This window comes from Acanthaster planci, linkage group LG13, assembly GCF_054643075.1.
Source record: "Acanthaster planci isolate LZ-2023a linkage group LG13, COTS_SCS, whole genome shotgun sequence".
Lineage (NCBI taxonomy): Eukaryota > Metazoa > Echinodermata > Asteroidea > Valvatida > Acanthasteridae > Acanthaster > Acanthaster planci.
Window position 1 is genome coordinate 11,365,930 of NC_141789.1, and position 22,501 is coordinate 11,388,430.

Genomic DNA, 22,501 nt, shown 5'->3' on the forward strand with positions numbered 1-22,501 from the left:
AATCTCTGCAAAAGTCTGGCTTCTTTGGCTTGAAAAAAAGAATCAAGACTTGACTGTTCTACTAAATAGGTCAGAAAACAAGCTATAAAACACCACACAAAGATGGATTCTTTTTCGATTCAATAATTGTTTAATGTATTTGAAATCATCAGAAAATACTTCAAATGTTTTCCTGAACATAAAACTGACGTTTTCATTTTCTGCAAGAAATCTGTACCGAAGTGGGAATGTGAATGCATCATCTCGGGGAAATCTTTCAACAAGTTCACTACACTTTGGTGTTTGGGCTTTGAAATTCAAAATAATAACCCTGTCCCCAGGAAATCCCTGACTATTGTAACTGCAGAGCTTGTACCTGGGATGTCCCAAGTTGTTACCCGGATCTTGCGCTTTGGGCCATCCCAGTTTCCCTGAGATCCTATAGACAAATCCGACAACCAAAATTAGAAGCCATTAAGGGCTATCCTGCTTGCACGCAAGCAGTGCGCGCATGAAATTCAAAGTTGACCAATAGGCAGTAGTCAATTGCCGAAGTGCGCGCACGTGCTCAGGTTGAGACAGCTGCGTGAGAGTAAATGGCCCCGCGGAATGCCGTCTGATCAAATTTGACTATACCCAGGCTATTCAAAGTTGTTACACACCCTCAGATCTGTACCCCAAAATTCTGAGGCTGTTCGGATGTTGCACCGGAAATAACCTCCATAAGACCCTGTACCCCGGATGTATTGGCTATCAAAGTCAGATAGTTAACCCCTTCAGATCATGTACCCAGGATATCCCAGGTAATTGTTACACAAATCATACCCCTGGCTTTGTAAACATGTGCATACAAAGTGTGTCAAACCCAAAGTCCACCCGTTTGTAGAGTACATTTACTTCATGTTCAGATAAAAAGCCATCATGCCAAAATGCATTGTACTTTAGTACAACAAATCTTCTTTGTCTCTTAATCAAAAGCTTACTGCACTGCACATCAAAAACAGAATTCTATTGAAATAATCTATTTTGCACATCTAATTCGGTATAAAAAAATATACCACTGTCAGTGATAGTTTGCACAAATTTCACAAATCTTAAAAGACGTATTATTACAATATTTCTGCCTTGATAATTTTGTACAGGAGACATAATTATCAACAAAAATTAGTAACACAAATGGTTAGTATAAAGTACTATTGGAACCAGAAGTGAGACTCAAAATATGATAACAATCGATCATAACCCCCCCCCAACACCACCTGCTTTAGTGGTTGTGGAATTGAAAATATTAGACCAAATGGGCTTTTCCCAATAGAGCTTTTATAAATACTGTGGATTATGCTCATATTCACTGGCCTGTAACAGTTTAAGCAGGCACTCCGTCACTAGACAGGAAGAGGCACCATCACTCTGGGGAACTCACATACTGAACGCACCCCTGCATCAGAGGAAGTCAGAGTACCATACCACCAATACCACATTATTGAACCCTAACAACTGGCAGATTGGGGGTGGGGGTGGGGAAAAAAGCAACCCCCCCCCATAAACAGAAGCAACATCCTCAAAAGGCCATACAAGGTAACACAAAAATTGTGGGGGGCTTCTGAATTGCTTCTGGATCTGCCATTCTCCCTCACAACTCTATAGCACCTGGCTAAATGATACTCTTTAATTGGTTATCAGTACTGAACCTCCGATGTGTTCCGACAAAAACCACACATCAAGACTTTGTGACATGTTTGTCCATCACTGGAACAACTTTGAAGGAACAACATGTGCCTTTACCAACTTGTCACCGAGAGCTTTGCATAAACTATCAGACAAGTGCATGCCCTCAGTGGTTTGTATAAACTGTTCAAGGGACAACTGTTCAAGTTCCCAGAAATTCTCGAAGACCAACTCAAAATAAAATAAACCAGTCATGATACAGTACTAACATACCGTGAGTCCTGGGGTTCTGATTCATACATGTATGCAACTCTACATGAAAAAACAACATAAAGTCTTACTTGGTCAATCCGAATGAAAAATCAGTGTTTCTTCAAAAGTACCAACTTGAGTAAAATGATAAATGCTATTTTGCAACAAAAATATTTTACAGTTACCCACTTTAAAAGCCAATTTCCATACAATATAAAATCACTTATCCCTTTTTAAAGATAAAATATAAAAAAATTCACAATGGAAGAAATGATAGGTTAAAAGTATGAAGCTAAGCTCACACAGTGACTGGGTTAGGCTTAAGATAAGTTTAAAATAAAGCATCTACTGTTGTCTAAAATATTGGAAGAATCTTTTTCTAAAAGGACAGTCAAAGGTAGTTTTCTCCTCACAGGGCAAAATGATGATAATGTTGCTATTTCATGAATAAGTATTTCAGTGTCAGCATTTCAAACAATGGAAACGTGATATTGCTGATTCAACTGATTTTTTCACTGATTGTACTCATTCACAGACCACATGCTGTGGAATTATGGGTAAACGGCCGAATTTGACAAATAAATCTCTGTATTGAAACATCAAATCAATTCTAAACTGATTTCAGTATAACTGGATATACTGTCCTCCATGATTCATCACATTGAGAGGTGTGGCCACAGGTCAGACAGTTATGACAAACCAACATGAACTAAACGGGTGCAAAAACCATAGTTTTTTGGAAAACGGGGGTTTTCAAATGAGCTTTAACCTAAACCAACCTGAGCAAACAAGCTCCTGACCGGAAACCAGAGACTTTTTTTGGCCTAAGGTCCGAAGGGACCCCTAGATTACAAGGTGATAATCTTGGCAGTTTAACTACAAGCAAGAAATGTCAATGAATATCTCAGTGGTTTTTCCAGTCGCAGCCTTTGGAGGAGGAATTACCAACCGACAGTGCTTGAATATTCAAGTTCCAGTTGGCTTGGAAGTGGCAATCGTGGAGGAATCAGTAGATTCTAATGTAAAGCGATTTGGGCTGAAGGCTCTTTCACGTTTGGCCCATGAATTATATATTGCAATGGCAAATTTGACTGGAATTGTAAATGAGAGGAAACGAAGAAAAGATTTGGCCTGCAAGTTTTGTTCGTCTAAGAGCTGATCCTTGACGCCACTGCAGCCACAAGGGCCGCGCCTTTCCCGCTCCCGTCTTCCGACAGCATCAACTTGATGGTGACGCCTGGCACCAGCTCCTGCAGGGTGGCCTCCATGTTGCTCTTGAAGGTCGGGTGCTTCTTGTAGAGTGAGCCGTCCACTGCGATAGTCAGCTCCCCGGCCCCCATCTTCCGGATGACTGCGCTCAGGCCGGCCACGGCCAGCCGGGCTGCGCGGGTGGAGACGGCCTCGCAGATGCGGCGGACAGTGGCCAGGTCAGAGGCAGAGGGGGTCACGCCCAGGCTGGTCAGGATGGTCCTGCACTCTCCGTTGTCACTGGATGTGTCACTGCACGGGGAGGGGAGGAAGATTTCAAGTCCATGAACACAGTGGCAAGAAGACTGGTGGCATTAACCAACATGTAACCAAACCCCATAAAATGAATCTCTCAGACCTCTCTTACTTTGGAAATAGAGACTGATCTCTTTTTTTTGTTGTATCACTTAGAAGAGCTTACATCCCTAATCTTCAGCTTGTTTAGTGAGTCTCCTTATAACTCAGTAATTTGGTCCTTCTGCAGTACTTTTCAGTGGCTATTTGATCATCCTCAACTTGGTCTTTTGTATCAGATAAGGACCTCTTGGAAATCGATACATGTGTAACGGTGGGCAGTGGGACTCAAGTATTTTTTTACCATTTTACCTTTCTATGTCTGTCAGGAAACGGGTTTCAAATTTCCACGGAGTGTTGAGATCGGGCGAGACTTTCCCACCAAACAGGTGCCCATCAGTCGTCAGCTTCACCAGAATCAGCCTGACTATCTCGCCCAGGTACATCCCGGAAATCATCTTCTCGTAACTAGGGAAGGAGCAATGAAACAAAAAGCCACAATGTGAAGCTCATTCTACAAAACATGAGCTATTTCTTATTCCACGTCACAGGCTCCTAAGCTAAGATCGCGATCAATATTTTCAAATATGGTTGTTCTGATAAGCATCATTTCAATTGCAGCTGTTTGAAATATTAGATTTGTTTTCCATTTCAACTGATCTATACTCTGAAGATTCTATTTCTATTGGCTAATGGACTCTTGGGAAGGGTTAAGTGGTCCTCTGCAGTGTTACAGAGTACCAAAGTGCGACATCAGTTGAACCAGAAAGTGTAGTACAAACGAACGGAGTATGCGTGTTGGTTCCCGCGCTGGTTCTCGTGCTCATTCCTTGTACATAATTGTGATCGTGACATATTCACTTCAGTTCTTTGTAGCAATTGTTCAATATTTGATTTCTCAAGATGGTTTTTAATAATCCGTGAAGAGCAACTGTGCAAACTCTCTCACGTTTTCAAATATAGAGCAGTGGACAAAGTAATGTGTGGGACATTACTTTCTCATCTACATAACTGACATTAAATTGTGGGCCTACGTGCGATCCAAACAGTAACAACTTGACAAGTATCATTTCAAGGGGCCCCATGAAAGACAGATACATGTATAACTCACAGCTGTTTGCCTTTATTGGGGGTCACTTCATCCACCTGTTTGTCAAACTCGGTCCGGAAATTGTCCAGTGCCCCGTCGCTGCCAAACGCTCCCCACTCCATGTTGATGATGACGTTAGTCGGCTCCCCGCTGTCCCCGGTCCACGTGCCCACGTTGCTCAGCTTTTCCAGGTAACAGGCGTTAGTTCCCGTCCCTGTGCACATGAAATTCAGATGAGGTGACACAGGTGCACTCAAAATCCAATTGAGAATGCCCACAACTGCTGTGAACATTTTACAGTGAATGGTAATAATGTTCTAGCAATATTAGCACACTCAAAGAAAATGCGTCACTAGTTAATAAGTTAATGAATCTTTTATTTATATGGAACATGTTGCAATTTGCTTGGCTGCCTTACAGCTCGGCAATAAACAGTGTAAGAATTAAAGGGCAAAAGTTCATCTTACAAGCAAATGAATATTTCAAAAGTGATATAACAGGGACGATCACCCGCAAAGGGTGAGATATCAACAGGACACATGAAAAACAAAGGTGATTAAACACCAGGGCAGTACACTCCGCTATGTTTCCCCACTTTTGATTTGCAAATCTTACATCAATTTAGGTGCTGTGCCACCCAAGAGCATTACTGTGGGTCAAGGGCACTTGTATTTCACTCAGTAGTGCATGTTGTTTGTCATGGACACATCACCGTCTAAGGCACACGATACATTGCGCAGACCAATCCAGCCAAGAAACATCACTTTACACTCAGGACCAAACTCCTAGTTACATCGGAAGCAGTTGTGCATAGCAGCTGGCCCATTTTACACATTTTTGAACAGCTCAAACCAAGCTTCTGTGATTCAGGTGGGGGAGGAGGGACTATCTGGCATTGTCATCCCCAGGGAGGGAGTGTAGGTCTTTCTAGGGCAGGGGGGAGCCACAAGACTAAAGAGAGCAACTGACAAACTATCAATAGTTGAGGGTAAATTCCACAACATTTTCACAGAAACTCAGTTCATTTTTTTCTTTTTCCCTTTTTATTTCTCTTTTTTTTTAAATTTTCTATTTTCCCATTCTTTGGCAAGGGGGAGGGAGTTACCTCTCCCTAACCCCCTTGCGATGCCCGTGCTTCCGAAGTGAATCATGCTCACAACAGGAGTTCCTTTAAAGGGACACGTCTTGGTCCGGGACAGAAACTTCACGGAGGCATCGGAGGCAATTGCCTTGGTGCCCCTGGTCTTTGCCTCAATGCCCATTGAAATGCCCCCATAGACTAGTTGATTTTCTAATACAAGTGCCCTTTGCAAATGAGAAATTGCCTTGCCCTTTTAAGAACGAAGCTCCTGCCCTAGGCCTGTTGGTCCTTTTCTTTCTTTACTGATAAGGGGGTACTCGCAGTCTACAATGGCCACTGTTCACCTGTTGGTTCACCAACGATCAATACTAGTTCTCACACAGACAGATTTACTGCTGAATTTAACATTGGCACACGTACTCACCTAGGATGAGTCCAATGTAGGCGTCGCTACGGGAGTAGGCACACGACATCAGTGTTCCCACAGTGTCATTGACTAATGCTACGATATGAAGGTTTACATTCTACAGAACAAAGATAAGACAAAAGAAACACTGTGGTAAGGGAACCTGACATGTTCCCTTTTGTGTAATGCTTTATACACTTGGCACCAGCCCGCAAACAGTAAAATTTTGAATCAGTCACACTGAAGTTTGAACTCTTCATAGGGTAAGACAAAATACGGTAGATTCAGCCAGTGTTTTACATGGTTTTGATAGGGATTCATTCAATAACCTTATCACCTGCTTGCTTCCTCGATTTGCCAGCATTTGATACTGCATTATTTGTTGGTCGCTATTTATGCCACATTTGAGACTGATTAACCCTCACTTCCAGAGCATACTCACTTGAATCTTTCTTGAATCCACCAAAAATAACTCCACCATGCATGGCATGAACTAACTAATATTGTATTTGAAGTTCTGAAGGCATTCATGCTCTACATGAAGTGACTGAGCTCTATCAGCCTCCTAAATCCTTCAAAGTTTTCTGAGGATCCCCGGGTGGATTTTGGTGGATGTGGGAGGATCTGAGTTGAGGAACACAAAAGCAAGTGTCTCACCTTTCTTACACAGGCCTCTTTGAGTAATTGCACCACGTCTTTCCCTACCACTCCTGAGGCTGAGAAGCCTTTGGTCCATTGCACCAGTTCAGCTGCCAGAAGGGAAACAACGAGAGAGGAAAACTGTTTTGTAATTATACTATCTGCTAGGCACCAGAGACACAACTCAGAGGGATACGATTATCACTCCTCACAGGCTGCTAATCAGCTTGGCCGTAGCTCAGCATGCCGAGCGCAATGCTAAAGAAAAGGTCCAATGTTAGGAGTCAAACCTCTGACCTTCGAAACACAGTATCAGCGGTCTACCGGGTGGAAAACCAAGCAGTCTTGCAATTGTGCCATGTGTTTGGTCCTGCAAGGCAGGGCAGTCAGGGCAGAAGTCATATAGCCCACATCATGCCATGTGGTAGAAGATCATGAACGAGCCGAGATAATATTTGAAGGTCTGCTTGTTGGAGGAAGCAATACAAGTGGGTTTTCGAGCTGCACCTTGAGGATAAAAAACATCTGTTTCGAGTCAGTGATGCTCAGAGAAGAACTAGCGAACTCACAGTTTTCAGCAGTATGCCCTGCCCAAAATCGGGGAATTAACTGCCCCTTCAATTGCCTTCTGAAGATGGGCCGAGCGTACCGCTCAAAACATAAAGTTCCCTAGAACTTTTCAGAACTTCACTGACTCCCAAAAGAGATGTCAAAAGGTAACTGGGTAGATATTTGGCGCACATCCCACATCAAGGACCATACCAGCAATTTGGAAAAAAAAGACTGGGTGCTCACAGTGTTATTTACAAGTTTTCACAGTGCCACAGCACCAACAAAGGCATACAAGGAGAGCACTCTCCAACTTGGTTGGGCGACACCCTCCAAAACGTCTGGATATTTGCATGTAAAGTAAGTGGCCTGTTGAAGGGCATGTGCTGAGTTCTCCTGCAGGGCCATACATTGATACACATCAAACGCGAACTATGACCTCACCTGAAGCTAGTCCATTCTGTTTGCAGGGGAAGGAGAAGGTAAACCCGAGGGGAAGATCTACATCACCGAGCCCCTCCTCCTTCTTGAATTCAGACAGGCAGTCGGCAATGTAGTCAAACAACTACAGTGGAAAACCAACGTATTGTAATTAATTAATTTTACTCAGTTGAATGGTGTACATATATTACATCAGAGATCTGTGGGGGAATCAAACCAAATATTTTATCAATTTATCTTTCTAGAAACTAAGTAGATATATAACAGGAAATGAAGTTATAAATACATTTGTCCAAAGCCTAATAAGCAACACACATGCTCATGTTGGCGTTACCTACATGTACCTAGGGAGGTCTTTCTTTTTTGTGTGTGCAATTGAGAAATGTCACTGAAAATTTATTTTTTTCTAGAATAGCAAACACTATTTTGAGCTAGATTGTCTTATGAACATTTCTTTGTTAGTTTCTCTTCATTTGGCGACAGATAAACCTGCTCCCCAAATGCCTCTAAACCTATTTTCCAGAAAGGAGGTAGCCTCATGTGGACCTGGCTTTATAGTCCACACAATGTTCGCACAACCTGTATCATGTGGACCTCATCACATCAAGGGTCCACACTAGGTATGCAAGGTTTGTACACACAAACTCCGAAAGGGGACTTACTACAAGTGGCATTTTAATGGAACTACCAATGCATGACCTTTGCATTATGGGTAAAAGTATCAGACAAAGATTCGTGCGATTCAGACAGAATCGCACGAAGGCAAACTGCAACTGCCTCGCTATCTGCCTTATCTCGTCCAAGTCCAATGCCTGTACTCATCCTCAGGGTTAAACCTACTATGAATGGACGGACAAGGTTACCTTATATTGTACAAAGTCCAACACCGAGATCATTATCAGTGTGGGCTAAAACAAACTGCATTATAGGACACAGAGAATGCAGTCACTAAAGATAGATGAAAAAGATAGCTACAGGCATAAAAGGGTACTTTAGAGGCCACAGTCCACAAGACCTGTTGGCTAAATTAGGCTACACTTAATCATTTTTATGTAGTCATGCATAATACAGCTGAATAAGATTGGCGGGAAAAAAAATGGCATTACCTGATCCCCTGTTCCTGTCATAGTCTCCTCAGCAATCTTGTAAACCTTGCTCGTCATTTGGACATCACCTTCCAGTAGCTGGACTCGAAGAACTCTGAAGTTACTGCCTCCGAGGTCCAGTGCAAAGAAATCACCTTTCTCTGAAAAGATGTGGATTCCAGTATACATGTTAAACTAAAAGCAGATGGTTCATGTATATACTTTATCTTCCCGCAAACTTGAATTCTCAGTTCTGACTGGTTGATTCATGGAAACAAATGGTGCAGTATACAACTGTATTGCACTGTCCATATCAAACCCTGCATAATGCACTATTCTAACTTCATGTAGGCGTATTGCCCTATTTTTATGCTAAAAGCAAAATTCACAGCAGCAAAATTTACTGTAAATTCAAAGGTGGCACGTCTGCGCACATAGACCCCTTTAACATCTTGACGGCAAGTCAATTTTGCTTGCAAGATAAGTTTGTTATCACACTCTAATAAGATGTACATGGTCAGGTACAAGTTGTCTCGATGGAAGTCAAGTACACTCTGTGAAGATTACAATTGATACACTGCATGCATTCTGAAATACCAGAGTAATTATTATTCAAAATACATGCACATGCCCCGCTCTGTAAAAATGAGTCACAAGTCTCTGTAGCTACTTTTGAGTTTTACTTTATATTAGATTGAGGAATCTGAGCTCTTTCTTTTGATGTGTCACTCAGTTTGGTACAATAAAATGGACACTGAGTAGATTTTAAAATGTTGAGGATTCCTATTGCTTTGAACACTGTGCAAGATTCTTTCAAAGGCCTTTGACTCAAAAGTGGCTCTGGCGACATGTGACTCATTTTCACAGAGCGAGTCACATGTACAGATAATTTTATTGAGTGGCACAGGAAGATTAATGTTATGGGTGACATGACTGATAGTACCTGATCCATCTGGTAGAGATCGTACAAAGCTAGGGAACATCTTGACGATAGCTGACTGGTGGGTAGCACTATCCAGCCCCCTGTCCATGTTCTGCCGCATGAGGCTGGTGATCTCCTCCAAATGTGCATTGGACAGAGCTAATTTCTGCAAAATCTCATCAACCTGTGAGACCAGAAGGGATCTTTCAGTAAAGAGACAGCACTCGAATTCTTAAAAAACGAAAATCAGTGTAAATGACTCGAAAGTTGTATGGTGAATCTGACTCGAGGAATCTTGTTTGGGGAATCAGACCCGAACTCAACTCTTAGGCTCTTCAGGTACCAGTAATATTTGAAAACCAACATGATTTTAGAAAAAGTGACTCCTACCTTCTTGTCAAATAATTTTTACCAGACCTTAACCCTCCCCCCACACACACGAGTGTGTATTTGCCTGCAACTGGGTACCCCCTATTGTTCCTCTTTTGTTTTTACTTTAACTTTTTTAGAAGACCACCCATATGTTTTGTACACAGTTGTCAATCGGGGACCCTCTGTCAATCGGGGACCTTATTGTCCTCTATTGTTCAGGGTCCCCAATTGAATGCAGAAACAAGCTCACTCACACACTGATCCATGACTAATTCCCATCAAATTGTACACCAAAATATTTAAGTCCCTAGACTCTTGACTTAATATTTGGTTAAGTGTTTCAATTTTATAATAATAAGCCAGAATGAATGAATGAACGAAATTTACAATACCCAGTGTTGGCAGTATAGAGTCCTTTCTGGATCATGTGCAAATGCAAATTACGCCAAGAGAATTTTACATGTACAGTGACATTTCACCACAGTTGACATGTGTTCAACTGTTAACAACTTGCAGTGTGGACATTTACTGCGACACTGTGACAATAAAGCCATACTCGTGTTGAGTATGAACCAACCCTTCAAGCTACTATCAACTTACATACATGTATGTGGGTAATTCCAGAAATTAGGGCTCCCGTGTTTCTCATGTCCCTGTCACATCTGACGTACGATTTTGTAAGTTCAGAAGAGATTTTCTAATTTCCATGAGCGATGAATTAATGCAAATTACCTGCCAACAAATAGTGATAGTTTGAAATCGATTCCGGTGATATTTCCATGTCAAATAACAAAGGTCAAATGCAACAGGGACACAAAAATGTCACACTTTTGGACCCTCATTTCTGGAATTACCCATGTATGTATGTGTTTGATGTTCATGTTCTGAGAGTAAATGCATGTTTTGTGTCCTGGGAACATCAGTGTATTCACTGACTCCTTGATGGACCATACATGTACATGTAAAACAGAATGTAATGGAAATGCAATGCACAAAATGCATGTTCACAAAACGGTAAACTTAAAAAAAAAAAACATCGGAGCTGTGTACTTTAAAATGGCTTACTTATGCACCTGGGAGAACATGTAACAATCCAATGAATGTAGCAGAGGTACATGTATGAAATGCTTGCATCATTTAAAACATGACAAAATCTGCTGACTGAATCAGTGAAGATGTTCTTGGGAACGTAATGGGGTATTAAGAATCCAATTTTGTTAGGACAGATACATGTGCATACGAAATGTTGTGTGCCCATCATGTTCCTCTTGATACCCAAACGAGTCAAAAAAGGCATGTGTTTAAAAGCACTACAGATATCTCTCACTGCGGGAAAATTGCGACCGTGTACACAAAACTGACAGGTGTGTAAGTGTGCAACGTGTTCTGAACTCGTGCGCGTGCTGATCCAAATATGTTAGAAATAAGGCGCAGCCAATGTTCGTCACGAAAATTGAAGTAAAAAATGCAGAAGCAAGTAGCAATCTGTAGGAAGTGATGTCACATGCAAGGCGGTTTCTCTTTGTAGTGCAGCTGAAATGACTATCTCACTGTATGTGGGTGATGTAATGTTCAAGTTCCGGTACACTGATCTTTTAATTAATCGTATACATAATTAGCTTATGAACATCTGCAATGGAGTTGGAACATATGTTCAGCTACCGGTATGGTATATGATCACATGATGGAAAACATTGTAAATGTGCATGCGTGTGAAAAATGTGAGGTAAATTGAAAAAAAAAACTCTGAATTTGAACGACTGTAGATTACATTTCAAATTTCAAATTACATTTTCAAATTTATAGTGTACACAGCTGGCTTAATTACACTGTGCACCCTTTGGCAGACAGCAGATGGTGCATACATGTACATGTAGAGTATATATAATACAGTTCTGCAGCACAAAATTCTGCATGTATATTTGACAATAGATTCCATAAATGACAGATTTCCGACGTGTACTTAGTACCGAAACAAGCCAGTACATTAAGCATGTGTCACTTGACATGCTGATCCATATTAACATGGGATTTATGAGTAAATATTACATTTCCCCCAACACATTCCAGGTTTTGTACCAGTTGGTATGACCATGAAGGAACATGTTCTCATTCTTCCATGGTGTGCCAGCCATGTGAGCAGTACTTGGAATTCATAAATGTTTAAAGTTCACAATGGGTATACTAGCCTAGTCCACTATTCATAATGGGCTTATCACAGCTGGCTGCACTGCTGGTTTTCAATTGGACATGAACTTGAAGGGGTATCAATGATGGCAGAAAGCCAGGACTATGGATATGGCATCTGACTGTGACTGTTGCTCAGCTGGAGATCCATCAGGCTTGGAGGCTGTGGCACAGACATACATGTATGCCACATGAGCATCCAATCTGAACTACCCACTTTACCCAGAGGTAGCAGATTATAACAGACTTGGTCTGATCAGGTGTGAAGAGACCATCTCTCGCCAACAAATTTGTCACGCTGCCAAAGAGCAATTTTTATAAAAGCAATCTGTATGCCCCGTGAAAATGAAGGATGGATATGATCGAATGAAAACAAGTCATCAAATGAGGAGTACAAAAATACTTTCAAAAAAAAAAAGAAACCTCATTCTTAGTTGATTTTGTGGACACTGTCTTTTCAGAAATGTTGGACGCGGGTGTTGCCCTTATCCAGCGACCGCCAACGTTGACCCATTTTGGAGTCTGGACAAAATGAACAGAGAAAGATTACAGAGTACTCCGCAACTATTGGTTATTATTAAAAGTGAAACAAATAAGTATACTGTACATGTATTAACATCAATCTCCAATTGACCTTTAGAATTAATACAAAGTTACTGCAATTGGGATTCAGTTCTTACATGTATGACGGGTTCATCTCGCAAACAAAAGGGCAATGGCACTGCATATGTCACTCTGCAAAGGCCAAAGCTATTCCTGTAAATGAATATTGGCTCTCAAACTTGATGTGCAAAGGCACAGATTATCAAAAGGCACATTCAAAGACATCGGCTGGCAAGAGGTGACAATTGCTGGGGAGAACTGAAGAATGTTGCCACTGTTTGACAATTAGTTCCAAGCAACCACAGAGCAGTGATTCACATTTTTTCGTGAAGGCATCCTCACAGGGGTCTTGTATAATTTGCTCAAGATCAATCCAATTTGCTCCAGCTAAACGTCTGAAGTATATCTTTTTTTTTAAAACACGTACCTTCATCCTGACTTTTTCAGTCCACCACCAAAGCGCTTGGTCAAAAGCAAAATGACTTTGCTTGGAAAATTTGTGGTTTTTTTTTTTAAATATGAAAAATAAATCTCCAATTCACTAAGACTCTCTCAAGACCAATACTAAGCTATTCAATAAAGAAGAAAATTCTCCACAGAGGCTGCAAAAATATGTGGATCTTGTGCTTTGGCCGACTGCTTTGTCTCGACTGAAAAAAATAGTGTCATCACTTCCGCTTTTATGTGATAATGTCACGCACCCCAACCCGTGCTTAGTATTTTATCTTGGTAAGTTTTTCCTAGTTATCAGTGTGACAACATCCTGAATAGCATAACATATTTGGTCTTTGGATTAATGTGTCCTTCCCTCATGGTACATGTAAATATGACGTCTGTCATTGGCTATGTGGGCATGTCAGTGGGTCTATCAATGACGGACAAATTCTATTGGTCAGTTGGTCAGGGGTGCGGTGGGATCAATTTGGGATGGTATAATGCAAATAAACAACGAAGGGCTTGTTGTTGTTGGCCTTCAGGGGAAATCTTTTACTTCAAATGGTTCTCAAAAGTAAAAATAAATGAGCTTTCATGAGCCAGTTTGGTGTTCCAACAGTAAAAGCCCAATATGGAGTATGTAAGGGTCAATCAAGAACAGCAATATGCGTGCTCAAAGCCTCTCCTGTCAGCACAGCAATATGTTGATTCACACATGTTGAATCATAAGCTTGCACGTTCTGTTCTTGAATGGTGCTGCCATTTTGAAATATCACACTGGCTCATTGCCAACAAGAAAAAGTGTGTTGTCCTAAAATGTAATACTGTACATGTGAATGACTAGCTGTGTTTCTGGGCGTGTGGTAACTTTGAGGAAATCTAGGCATTGGAACTTTCATATGTACACGTAATAAGAGCAACAAAAGTTTAATAGTCACACATGCACACTCCTATTGGGATTGAAGTTTTAAAAAGGTTGGATGCCTGGCTACACTGGGAATCTTGTCCTTTGACACCCCAAAAAGGTGGAAACATACATGTACATGAGTGTTTCAAAACATGATGACCTGTACTACAAATGCAAACTGTAACCTACTGACCTCCTATGGAAATTGGGTTTATTCAAAAGTAATCAGGAAGTGCACTTGCATGTGCTCACCACTCTCTGAGACATGCATGTACATGTTCATGTATCATGCAACAACTTACTGAACCTAATGGTCATTTGGCTTAATGCCCCCCCATGCTAGTGACACTGCAAAACCTGCATGTATATACAGTGAAACACTGTTATAACAAGGTCCTTGGGACTTCACACATTACCTTGTTATAATGGTTACCTTCTATTATCAGTCATGGAAACAAAGAAAAGCAAAGACTTGGGACCTAAACTATCCTTGTTATAAACGTAACTTTGTATTACTATTAACAGACTACAGTGCTCTTCTTATGTGTGTTTGACTGTACATGACTAAAGCCAACATGTGTGGCACTCACAGAGGTTACCTGGTGGGCCTAATGAAGCCTTGTGATTGGAGCAGCTGTGTGCTTTGGAAAGTAAACATAAACAATCCATGCAGCAGTTAGGTTAGAAACCATAAACAGATTAAGTTATCTTGGATTAACAGTGTCTTGTCTACTGATCAGTAACACCAAACTGATGACTGGGCACAGCAAGGACTGTACACATACAGTGTAGGTCAAGCCCTGGAACACTTGATAAGAACTTGTGAGCATTCATCAATTTTATGAAAACAACCGGATAAGAACATGTTGAACACTTGGCAAAGACGTACCACTATGCAAACCAGGAACAAGGTTCTATGAGGCTGTCAATGTGTGCAAGGTCAATCCCAGGGACATTGACATGTGGCTGGAAATTGATTTGTACATGTAAATATGAAGACTAAATGTTACAACTGCTTTGGTTACAGTGGCTCCCCTGTTGCTGACCGGATTAAACTACTAGTTGTTGTCACTGGTTTCTCACTGCCGGCATGCTTCTGCTTCTCAATTTTCATATTAACCCCGAACGATCCACCTAGGCCCTTGAGTTCATCCAAACACTCACAATTCCAGGGGTGATTATACATTTTTTCAGGCAGGCCCCAATGTCAGGAATAAACTGCCCGGCAGTATTCGATCTCTCTCTTCCATTTCCGAATTCGAAGCGGCTTTGATGAATGTACTTATTCAAGAACAGCTACATTGTTTCTGTTCCGTTTTATGTTGTTTGTTTTGTTCTGACCATAATTATGTACACAGAACATTCCTCAGACACACAGGTAAGACCCACTACACTCACTCTGAACATAGAATGTACCTCTACCATGTACTTTGCTGGAGAGAGTTGTCTTCAAATAGTTTGAATCAGATGTTGTAAGCTAGGAAGGACAAGTACAAATTATAAGGGAATAAATACTGGTACAGTGTATGTGCTTGGCCAGTCTGAAACGTGCATTTAAGACTGGCTCGGGAGAATGGACGCGACTAATGCCCAAGCGGCAGGCGAGGGCGCTATCAGCATTCATTCTCCTGAGCAAGACCAGCCAAGCACACATTTATTCCCATTCATAATACCTTTTTATTCAGAGAGTCAAAAGAAGTCAACATATGATGGATTTCCAACAATATTGTTCTAAAATTTTACTTTCATTTTCCCAAACATCCCCGTCTATTTTAAGGTATATTCCTCTTGAAGTTGTCCAACAGAATCCCCTTCAATGAACTTGGCGCACGCGTGGCATCTTCTGCATCGCACACAGACTCTTGACCAATAGGGATTGAAAACAACTGTCTCGTATCCAGGCACCAGCGAATGATTTACGCAGCGGGCATTATCACTTCTCAGCGGGCACTAACAAATGTTAATACACGGTCGTGTTGCATGTTGTTGAACAAGGAGACTGTCTGAGATATTTATATACATGTATGACCAATTGAAGACTCAACGGACAAGTTCAAATACCAGTACGGCATGTCTTCTAGTCCAATCAGTGCAGAGCATTGTTTCTTTCAGAATGCTGTCTTCCTCGCAATTTTCTAGTTGTCTTTGAACAAAAGTTTTCAAAGTTCCACAAAAGAAAGCTTCCATTCCTGCCAAGATGTACGCTCTATGCTACCAATATACATGTACTATGGTTCATACCATTACCGGAGGGCTCCAAAATGTATAAGACTACATCGTTAGTCCACAATACAACTACACAATGGGCATCTTGAGGCTGACAATGCAGGCTGATGTATGCTGTTGAAGTAAGGCACCCCCAGACCAGCATCTCTAGCCTGGCCATTGTTTACCATAGAATGAAAGTGAAAGAAGCATTATTACATAATACCACTGAACACTATGGACATGCAGAATGTATAGTTTAGTGTACAAGTATGTATCTTTGCAGATAGTAGTAATGTACATTAGTACAGAAGCAGACATGTACATGTATTACTTGTGCATCATGCAAACACGAAAGAGTGGAGAGAGGAGGGTTTGGGCCCAAATTCATGGTTATGCTAACCATAGAATTCCAGGCTTAAGATCAACATTCTGTCCTTCCAATGGTAACACAATTTAAAGCGAGTATTAAGCAGGGAATCTTCAGTTGAGGGATTTGTGCATGCGTGCATTTAACCCAATTTTCTCTTGCTAACCTGTGAAATGTGTTTACTGCTAGTGCAGAATTTTTTGCCAAAGACATGAAGGTAGAAACATTTTCTACCTCCATTCTGAAGGTAGGCATAAATTGAGAAGCTGCAGCTTAGCAGAAAATCTTGCTCATCAATTTATGCGCTGAGAAGAAAATATGGAGCAATTAAAAAGCTCCATGGAAAAACTTAGAGTATTCCCATAGGTATGACGCAGAACTCACTGAACTGAAAAGGGGGGCCTGTCACCTTGAAAGCAGTGTTCCTCCTACAGTTGAATTTTCTGCCAAACTTGTGGACATTTGTGAATGGGATGCGGGCAGAATGAAAGAGAAAGTGCAGTGAACAGTAGAGCATTTAATGTTCTTACAAAGAAGTTGGTATTTTCATGTGCAGTCAAAAATGGCCAGAACAAACTTTGCCTGTCCATTTTGACAATGGACACTGATTTTTATTTCAAAAGAATAGTCACTCGCTGGTCTTCATTTCAGTTTGTAGCCTCCGTGCTGATGCACACTGACAGCAATTTACTGGCCCCCTTTACTGCATTCTGTACCATACACATATACACGACCTTTTGACCGGTAGCCTATATGTTTGCTAAGCAATTTTTGGGCGCTTGTCAGCTCTCCAAAATTGGCCCCAGTTTGATAATGGCTGCTTTCCCAGGTCACGCTGACTCTACGTGTAAATAAGAGACAGAATTCTTTTTATAACAGACTAACAGTCCCCTGTGGGGCATTATACTATATCTGTTTGCATTCACAGTTATTTTTGCATATCTGGGGTACATGTACATGTATAAGCAACTACTTGAGTGAGTGCCAGGCACATGGCATGTTCGTTTCCTGTTTCTGTGCAGATAGAGAAAGTACACATGTAAATCGAAGCTTTACCAGCTTCGATTCCTTGCCGCCAGTATACAGAACCCTTATGTTAAGGCGGAGTCAGAGGCTAATCCTTGTTATTTTAATTTAATTACGAATGCACAAAAGGTTCACTTGAGCCTATCCTAGGGGAAGAAAGAAATGCCCTCTAGTGTGATGTCATACGCATGGGGTCTGTAGGATTACATGGTTTTTATGCCAGCCTGATTTTGAACAGCCTTGGCCATGTCATAAGAATGTGTATTTGAAAGCAAACTAAATCAGTCAACATACGAATTTGCACAAAGTGGTCCATAATACTCCGAATCTGGTAACAAGACATTTCAGATGGTTCCAACATTTCTTCGCTGCATGTTAAGTCACTTAACTCAGAATTTTGCAATATACCAGTAATGTAAGGACGGATTTTAAAATAATTTCAAAATCCAAATGAGGAAGTACATGTATGTGGATATGTATAATGTAGCCTACATCAAGTTACAATATTCTTGGTTAATGAGACTAAGAGTACTCTTGCATCTTACACAAAATTATTGTACACACTGCTGAGGTGATTATCAAATGATGAATGGATTTCATTCAGATGCAAATCAACTCAGGGTGGAGTACAATAACACTGCGCAAGATTCAACAATGCATTGAACACATGCATTTATGTGTTCAAATTTAATTCAAATTAGAAACTTTATAACACTTTTAATTTGTAGTCAGGGATTGGTGTTATGACTACCTGCTGAACATGTCCAAAGTGGTAGGCTATGTTGTAAGCCCCAAGGCCCCTTTTTAATTTGTACAAAATCAAGAAAATGATTCTTTCCCAACATTTGTGCCTGTAATTGCACAGCACTCCCTCGGCCCATTCAAATTTAATAAGAGATCGTGTCCGTGTTTTCCGCTTCCGTTTAGTTTATACTGTGATTCCAGCTTTTTGTGGCTCGCTGGCACAACACGCTTGCAGAGCATATGCACACAGTCTGATGGTGTCACCCGGCTTGCTGTCACAAACCGCATGCTAATCCGAAGAGTAATGATCATTATCGTGATAACTGCGTGAGAAAGGGCGATAATTATAATAATAGTGCTACCGCATACTTACACCTGAGCTAGCCATGGCAACTGTGTCTTGATCCTAGATTTCTCAAACTGCTGAAACTGGAAATTGAAGCCGATTCTCTCGATTGACAAGGAAGTATGCGCGCAAATTAAAATGAAAGGAAACTTGCTTTAACCCTTTAGTCAGATTCCTCAACCTTGTTTTTCTATAAATATCAAAAAGTGTGAAGGACGTCAGGGAGTCTGACTCCTTAACAATCAATAAACAAGATTAAGCACGCGCAAGAGAGGGCGTTAAGTGGGCGTCGGCGAACGTACCCAGCGAGGCGTGTAACAATAATTGCTGACCCAGTGAAACCGTCATGAATTGCAATGAGGTGAAAGAAAACAAACTCCAATGATGGTCATTGTGATGCTTACTTGCCATAGTGACCATTGCAACTTCTTTGGGAGGATGTAGAGGCCATGCTTCGCTGGTGGGAGGTGGAAGGGGAGTGGGGGAGATTACTGTGTCCTGACTCTTTAAAGTAGCCTCATGATGGAGACCGGAGATGGAGGCGTGGGGTGAGGCTTTATAGCCTGGCACTCCGTGTGTGACGTCACTATGTAAAACGCACTGCATGGTTATTACGGACATACGTCTCTTATTCTAGTAGCTAGCAAGCCTTAGATCTAACGGTCCTGAGTTCGATTCCCTTTGAAACCGCTTTTTTCAATGCCGTTTTTCTTCACCAAATATTTCTTCATTGAAGGGAAAACGGTGCAGAGTGAGCCTGAGACCCAAGAACCTCTCACGTGTCTGTAAAAAAAAGCACGACGATGAGTTGCAATTGGGTATTCGTACATCGGCACTATATTGGAGCAAGGCAGGTAGGTGGTGACGTCATGAACAGAGTTCCTGGCTTACAGCAAGAACCTACAAACCCAGATCCTCACCCGATTTGGGCGTATTGGTAATTGTTGTATTCATGATTATGTTCTTTGATGTCTAACTCTTTCTGGAACATTTCCTTTCCGCACCGGCGTCGTAAAATAACTTTGCACTCCCGGCGGAAAAAGTGGTCCGCTGCCAGCTACACTGTATTATTTTAATATTGAAAATACTATTAGTTCGCCAACTACTGGGCTAATTGCTTGGCCAATAAAACAAACAAAAACAAACAACTCAACCGGAGCATCATTTAATTTATTGCATGAGAAAGGACCTAACGGCGCATTACGAACTGAAGGACTGTAGGCTGAAGTAGGGCCAATCAGTCAACCTCTGCATCGTTCGTGGAAGCATAGTCTTTTGTGAATGAAGATACTTCATATTTTAGAGCGTCTCTCTTAATTTTTTTACATGTATACTTTCGAAAAGAATTCTTAAAAGCTACGTCTAGCTAGAGGATTTGCGTGGTGGCCACCACGCGGCAGGGAGAGTTTTGTTCCAAAAGGAAACCTCCTTTGTGCATACATGTAAACCCTGCGGAGCAGAAGTACTGGCCTTGTTGTTGTTGTTTTTTTGGTTTTTTTTTTTTATTTCATGGAGAAATCTTCAAGTTGGTCCCGTTTGGCGAGTATGTTTTCATTCGCAAAAAAAATAATCTGTTCTCAGCAAACATAACTTGGGTGCAGAAGTACATGGCAGTTTGGTTATCTAATAATTATGTTTTTGTATACATGTTGTGACGCAGGGTCGAATCGCGGAACGAACGAAACTACTCTTGCTTGGCCGACGCATGCGGGCGTGCGGGACTGGCGCAGTCACGGACCCCTCCCCCAACCGGAAACATTCACGATCGCATTCGTCACGAACCGAAATTTTGTTCAGAGCCAGGTCCGTTTAATCTGTTTTGTCCATTACAGCAGACGAACTTGTAACATCTCGTGATAGACCGATTGCGCCCAAGTCTAAATCACGCGACCTATCGTGGATATCAACCCCATATCAACGTGTGTTTTGAGTGTTGTTTACAAACAATAAAGCCAAGTTACGGTATATTACCCAACACCTCAGTAGTCTGAGTACGGTACCTACCATCGGCCTTATTTTTAGTGAATGATATTTATGAAACACTTTGCTTTGGGTGGATGCCGTGTTTGTTGCGTCCGGGTGGCTTGTGCGTGAAGTACTCGCCTCTCACCACTGTGGTATTGAGTTCGATTAACAGCCCTGCCATGTGAGTAGCGTTGTTCGTTGGTTCTCTACTGTACCACGCGGTTTTCTCCGGGTTCTCCGGTGTTCCTCCCTCCGTGATGAACCAACATGTACCATCGATCTCCGGCTCCGTGGTCAATTTGAGTCGTCTGCTGGCGGCGGCCTTGCAATGCATTCGGCTCGACCAGCATGTTACAAGCTGAGTGTTCTTCGCAATTCAGCTTACGGGCTGAATTAAGGATGATTAGCTCCACCCCAATAACATTAAAAACATTAATACTCATTATAGGTCATGTAACTTATGCGGACACAATCAGTTTATAGCGCCGCCTTTTTTTCATCGATAAAGTTTCTTTTTGAATGGCGTCAGTAAAGAAAGACTGTGTCAAGCCCCCCCCCCCGCCTTATTGGTTACGGAGGTTGGGTTACCGGTGAATAAATTGAACAGTCTACCCATTGAGGAATAAGAATAAGTGTTCTTTTTCCTTCATGACCTACCATTTCAACAGATGTACGGTGGATAGCAGTTAAGTGCCATTTCATAGAGCTGCTTAAGCACAAAATTTGCTTAAGCAGAAAAAACCTTGCTTAAAAAGCAAAGGTTACCAGCTCAAAATCTACGTGATTGTCATGGTAGCCAAATGACAGGTGAATACCATTCCAAAACAACATACATCACATGGAGTTTGGGCTGGTAACCTGATTTGTCAAGCAAGGTTTTTTCACGCTTAAGCAAGTTTTGTGCTTAAGCAGCTCTATAAAATTGGCCCTGCAGACTGGACGAAAAAGTCGACTTTTTAGTAGGGATTTCGAATATTGGAAATGGAGTGACAGGAAAGCCACGGTCTCCCGACAGGACTGTAGTTTCAATATAATGAAGACTGGCGTCGGGCTAGTATAGGGCGCCTGGTAAGACCTGGTCAAACCTGCAGTGGACCTCAACAACTTCTCTCTCTCCTACTGACTTATCACACGCTTTACAGAAGTTCTCGAAGAGCCTGGAACTTCCTACTTCTTTTTTAAAGTTGCTTCCGCCAATTTGGCTGAGTTCGGGCGGCTTGTTCTCGTATGTTCACGAACAGCTCGATTTGTTGTTCGTGGGTCGGCCGCTCGAACGCCGGAAACAAACAACCGGTTAGTTAGTTAGTGACAAGCAACATGGCGGCGTCCATGTAGGCTACGTTATTCGCGAGTTAATGTTTGGATGGGCTGAATTCTTTTCTATATAAACAGGAACATTCATTTCTGTGTTACGGAAAATAATCAATGTTAATTTTGCAAAACTTCCCATTATCTATGGCTTTGGAAGCCATCTCTTAACTTTTTGCAACTGTTCAAAAATCAAAATCTCACGAGTTTTTTTCGTGTGTTCCTGTAAAACCCTGACGAGGAGGTGTTGTGTGATCCTGTTCCGAGAACAGTGTTCTTGAGTCGTGTTCCCGCCGTTCGAGCGCGAGAACAAGAAACCCGTATCAAGATCAGGCCGCCCGAGTCGGCCTTTCGTCAAGTGGCTCGTGGAATAGCGCCA

At 41.6% G+C, this 22,501-nt stretch overlaps 1 protein-coding gene across 3 annotated transcripts; it reads right to left on the reverse strand.

Moving 5' to 3' along the window:
• Positions 1 to 107: 107 nt before the first annotated feature.
• gck (glucokinase) lies at positions 108 to 19,027 on the reverse strand. 3 transcript variants are annotated; one of them, XM_022242046.2, is made up of 10 exons: positions 18,877 to 19,025; positions 12,637 to 12,735; positions 9,676 to 9,838; positions 8,754 to 8,893; positions 7,651 to 7,771; positions 6,676 to 6,767; positions 6,037 to 6,136; positions 4,553 to 4,745; positions 3,754 to 3,909; positions 108 to 3,399 (listed from the first exon to the last, which is right to left on the reverse strand). In XM_022242046.2, the coding sequence occupies exons 1-10, from the start codon at positions 18,889 to 18,891 to the stop codon at positions 3,048 to 3,050; spliced, it is 1,431 nt and encodes a 476-aa protein (XP_022097738.2). In that variant the 5' UTR covers positions 18,892 to 19,025; the 3' UTR covers positions 108 to 3,047. The 3 variants fall into 3 exon arrangements, with proteins under 3 accessions (XP_022097738.2, XP_022097739.2, XP_022097740.2); XM_022242047.2 differs by lacking the exon at positions 18,877 to 19,025 and adding an exon at positions 13,244 to 13,480; XM_022242048.2 differs by lacking the exon at positions 12,637 to 12,735 and having other exon boundaries at positions 18,877 to 19,027.
• Positions 19,028 to 22,501: the final 3,474 nt, after the last annotated feature.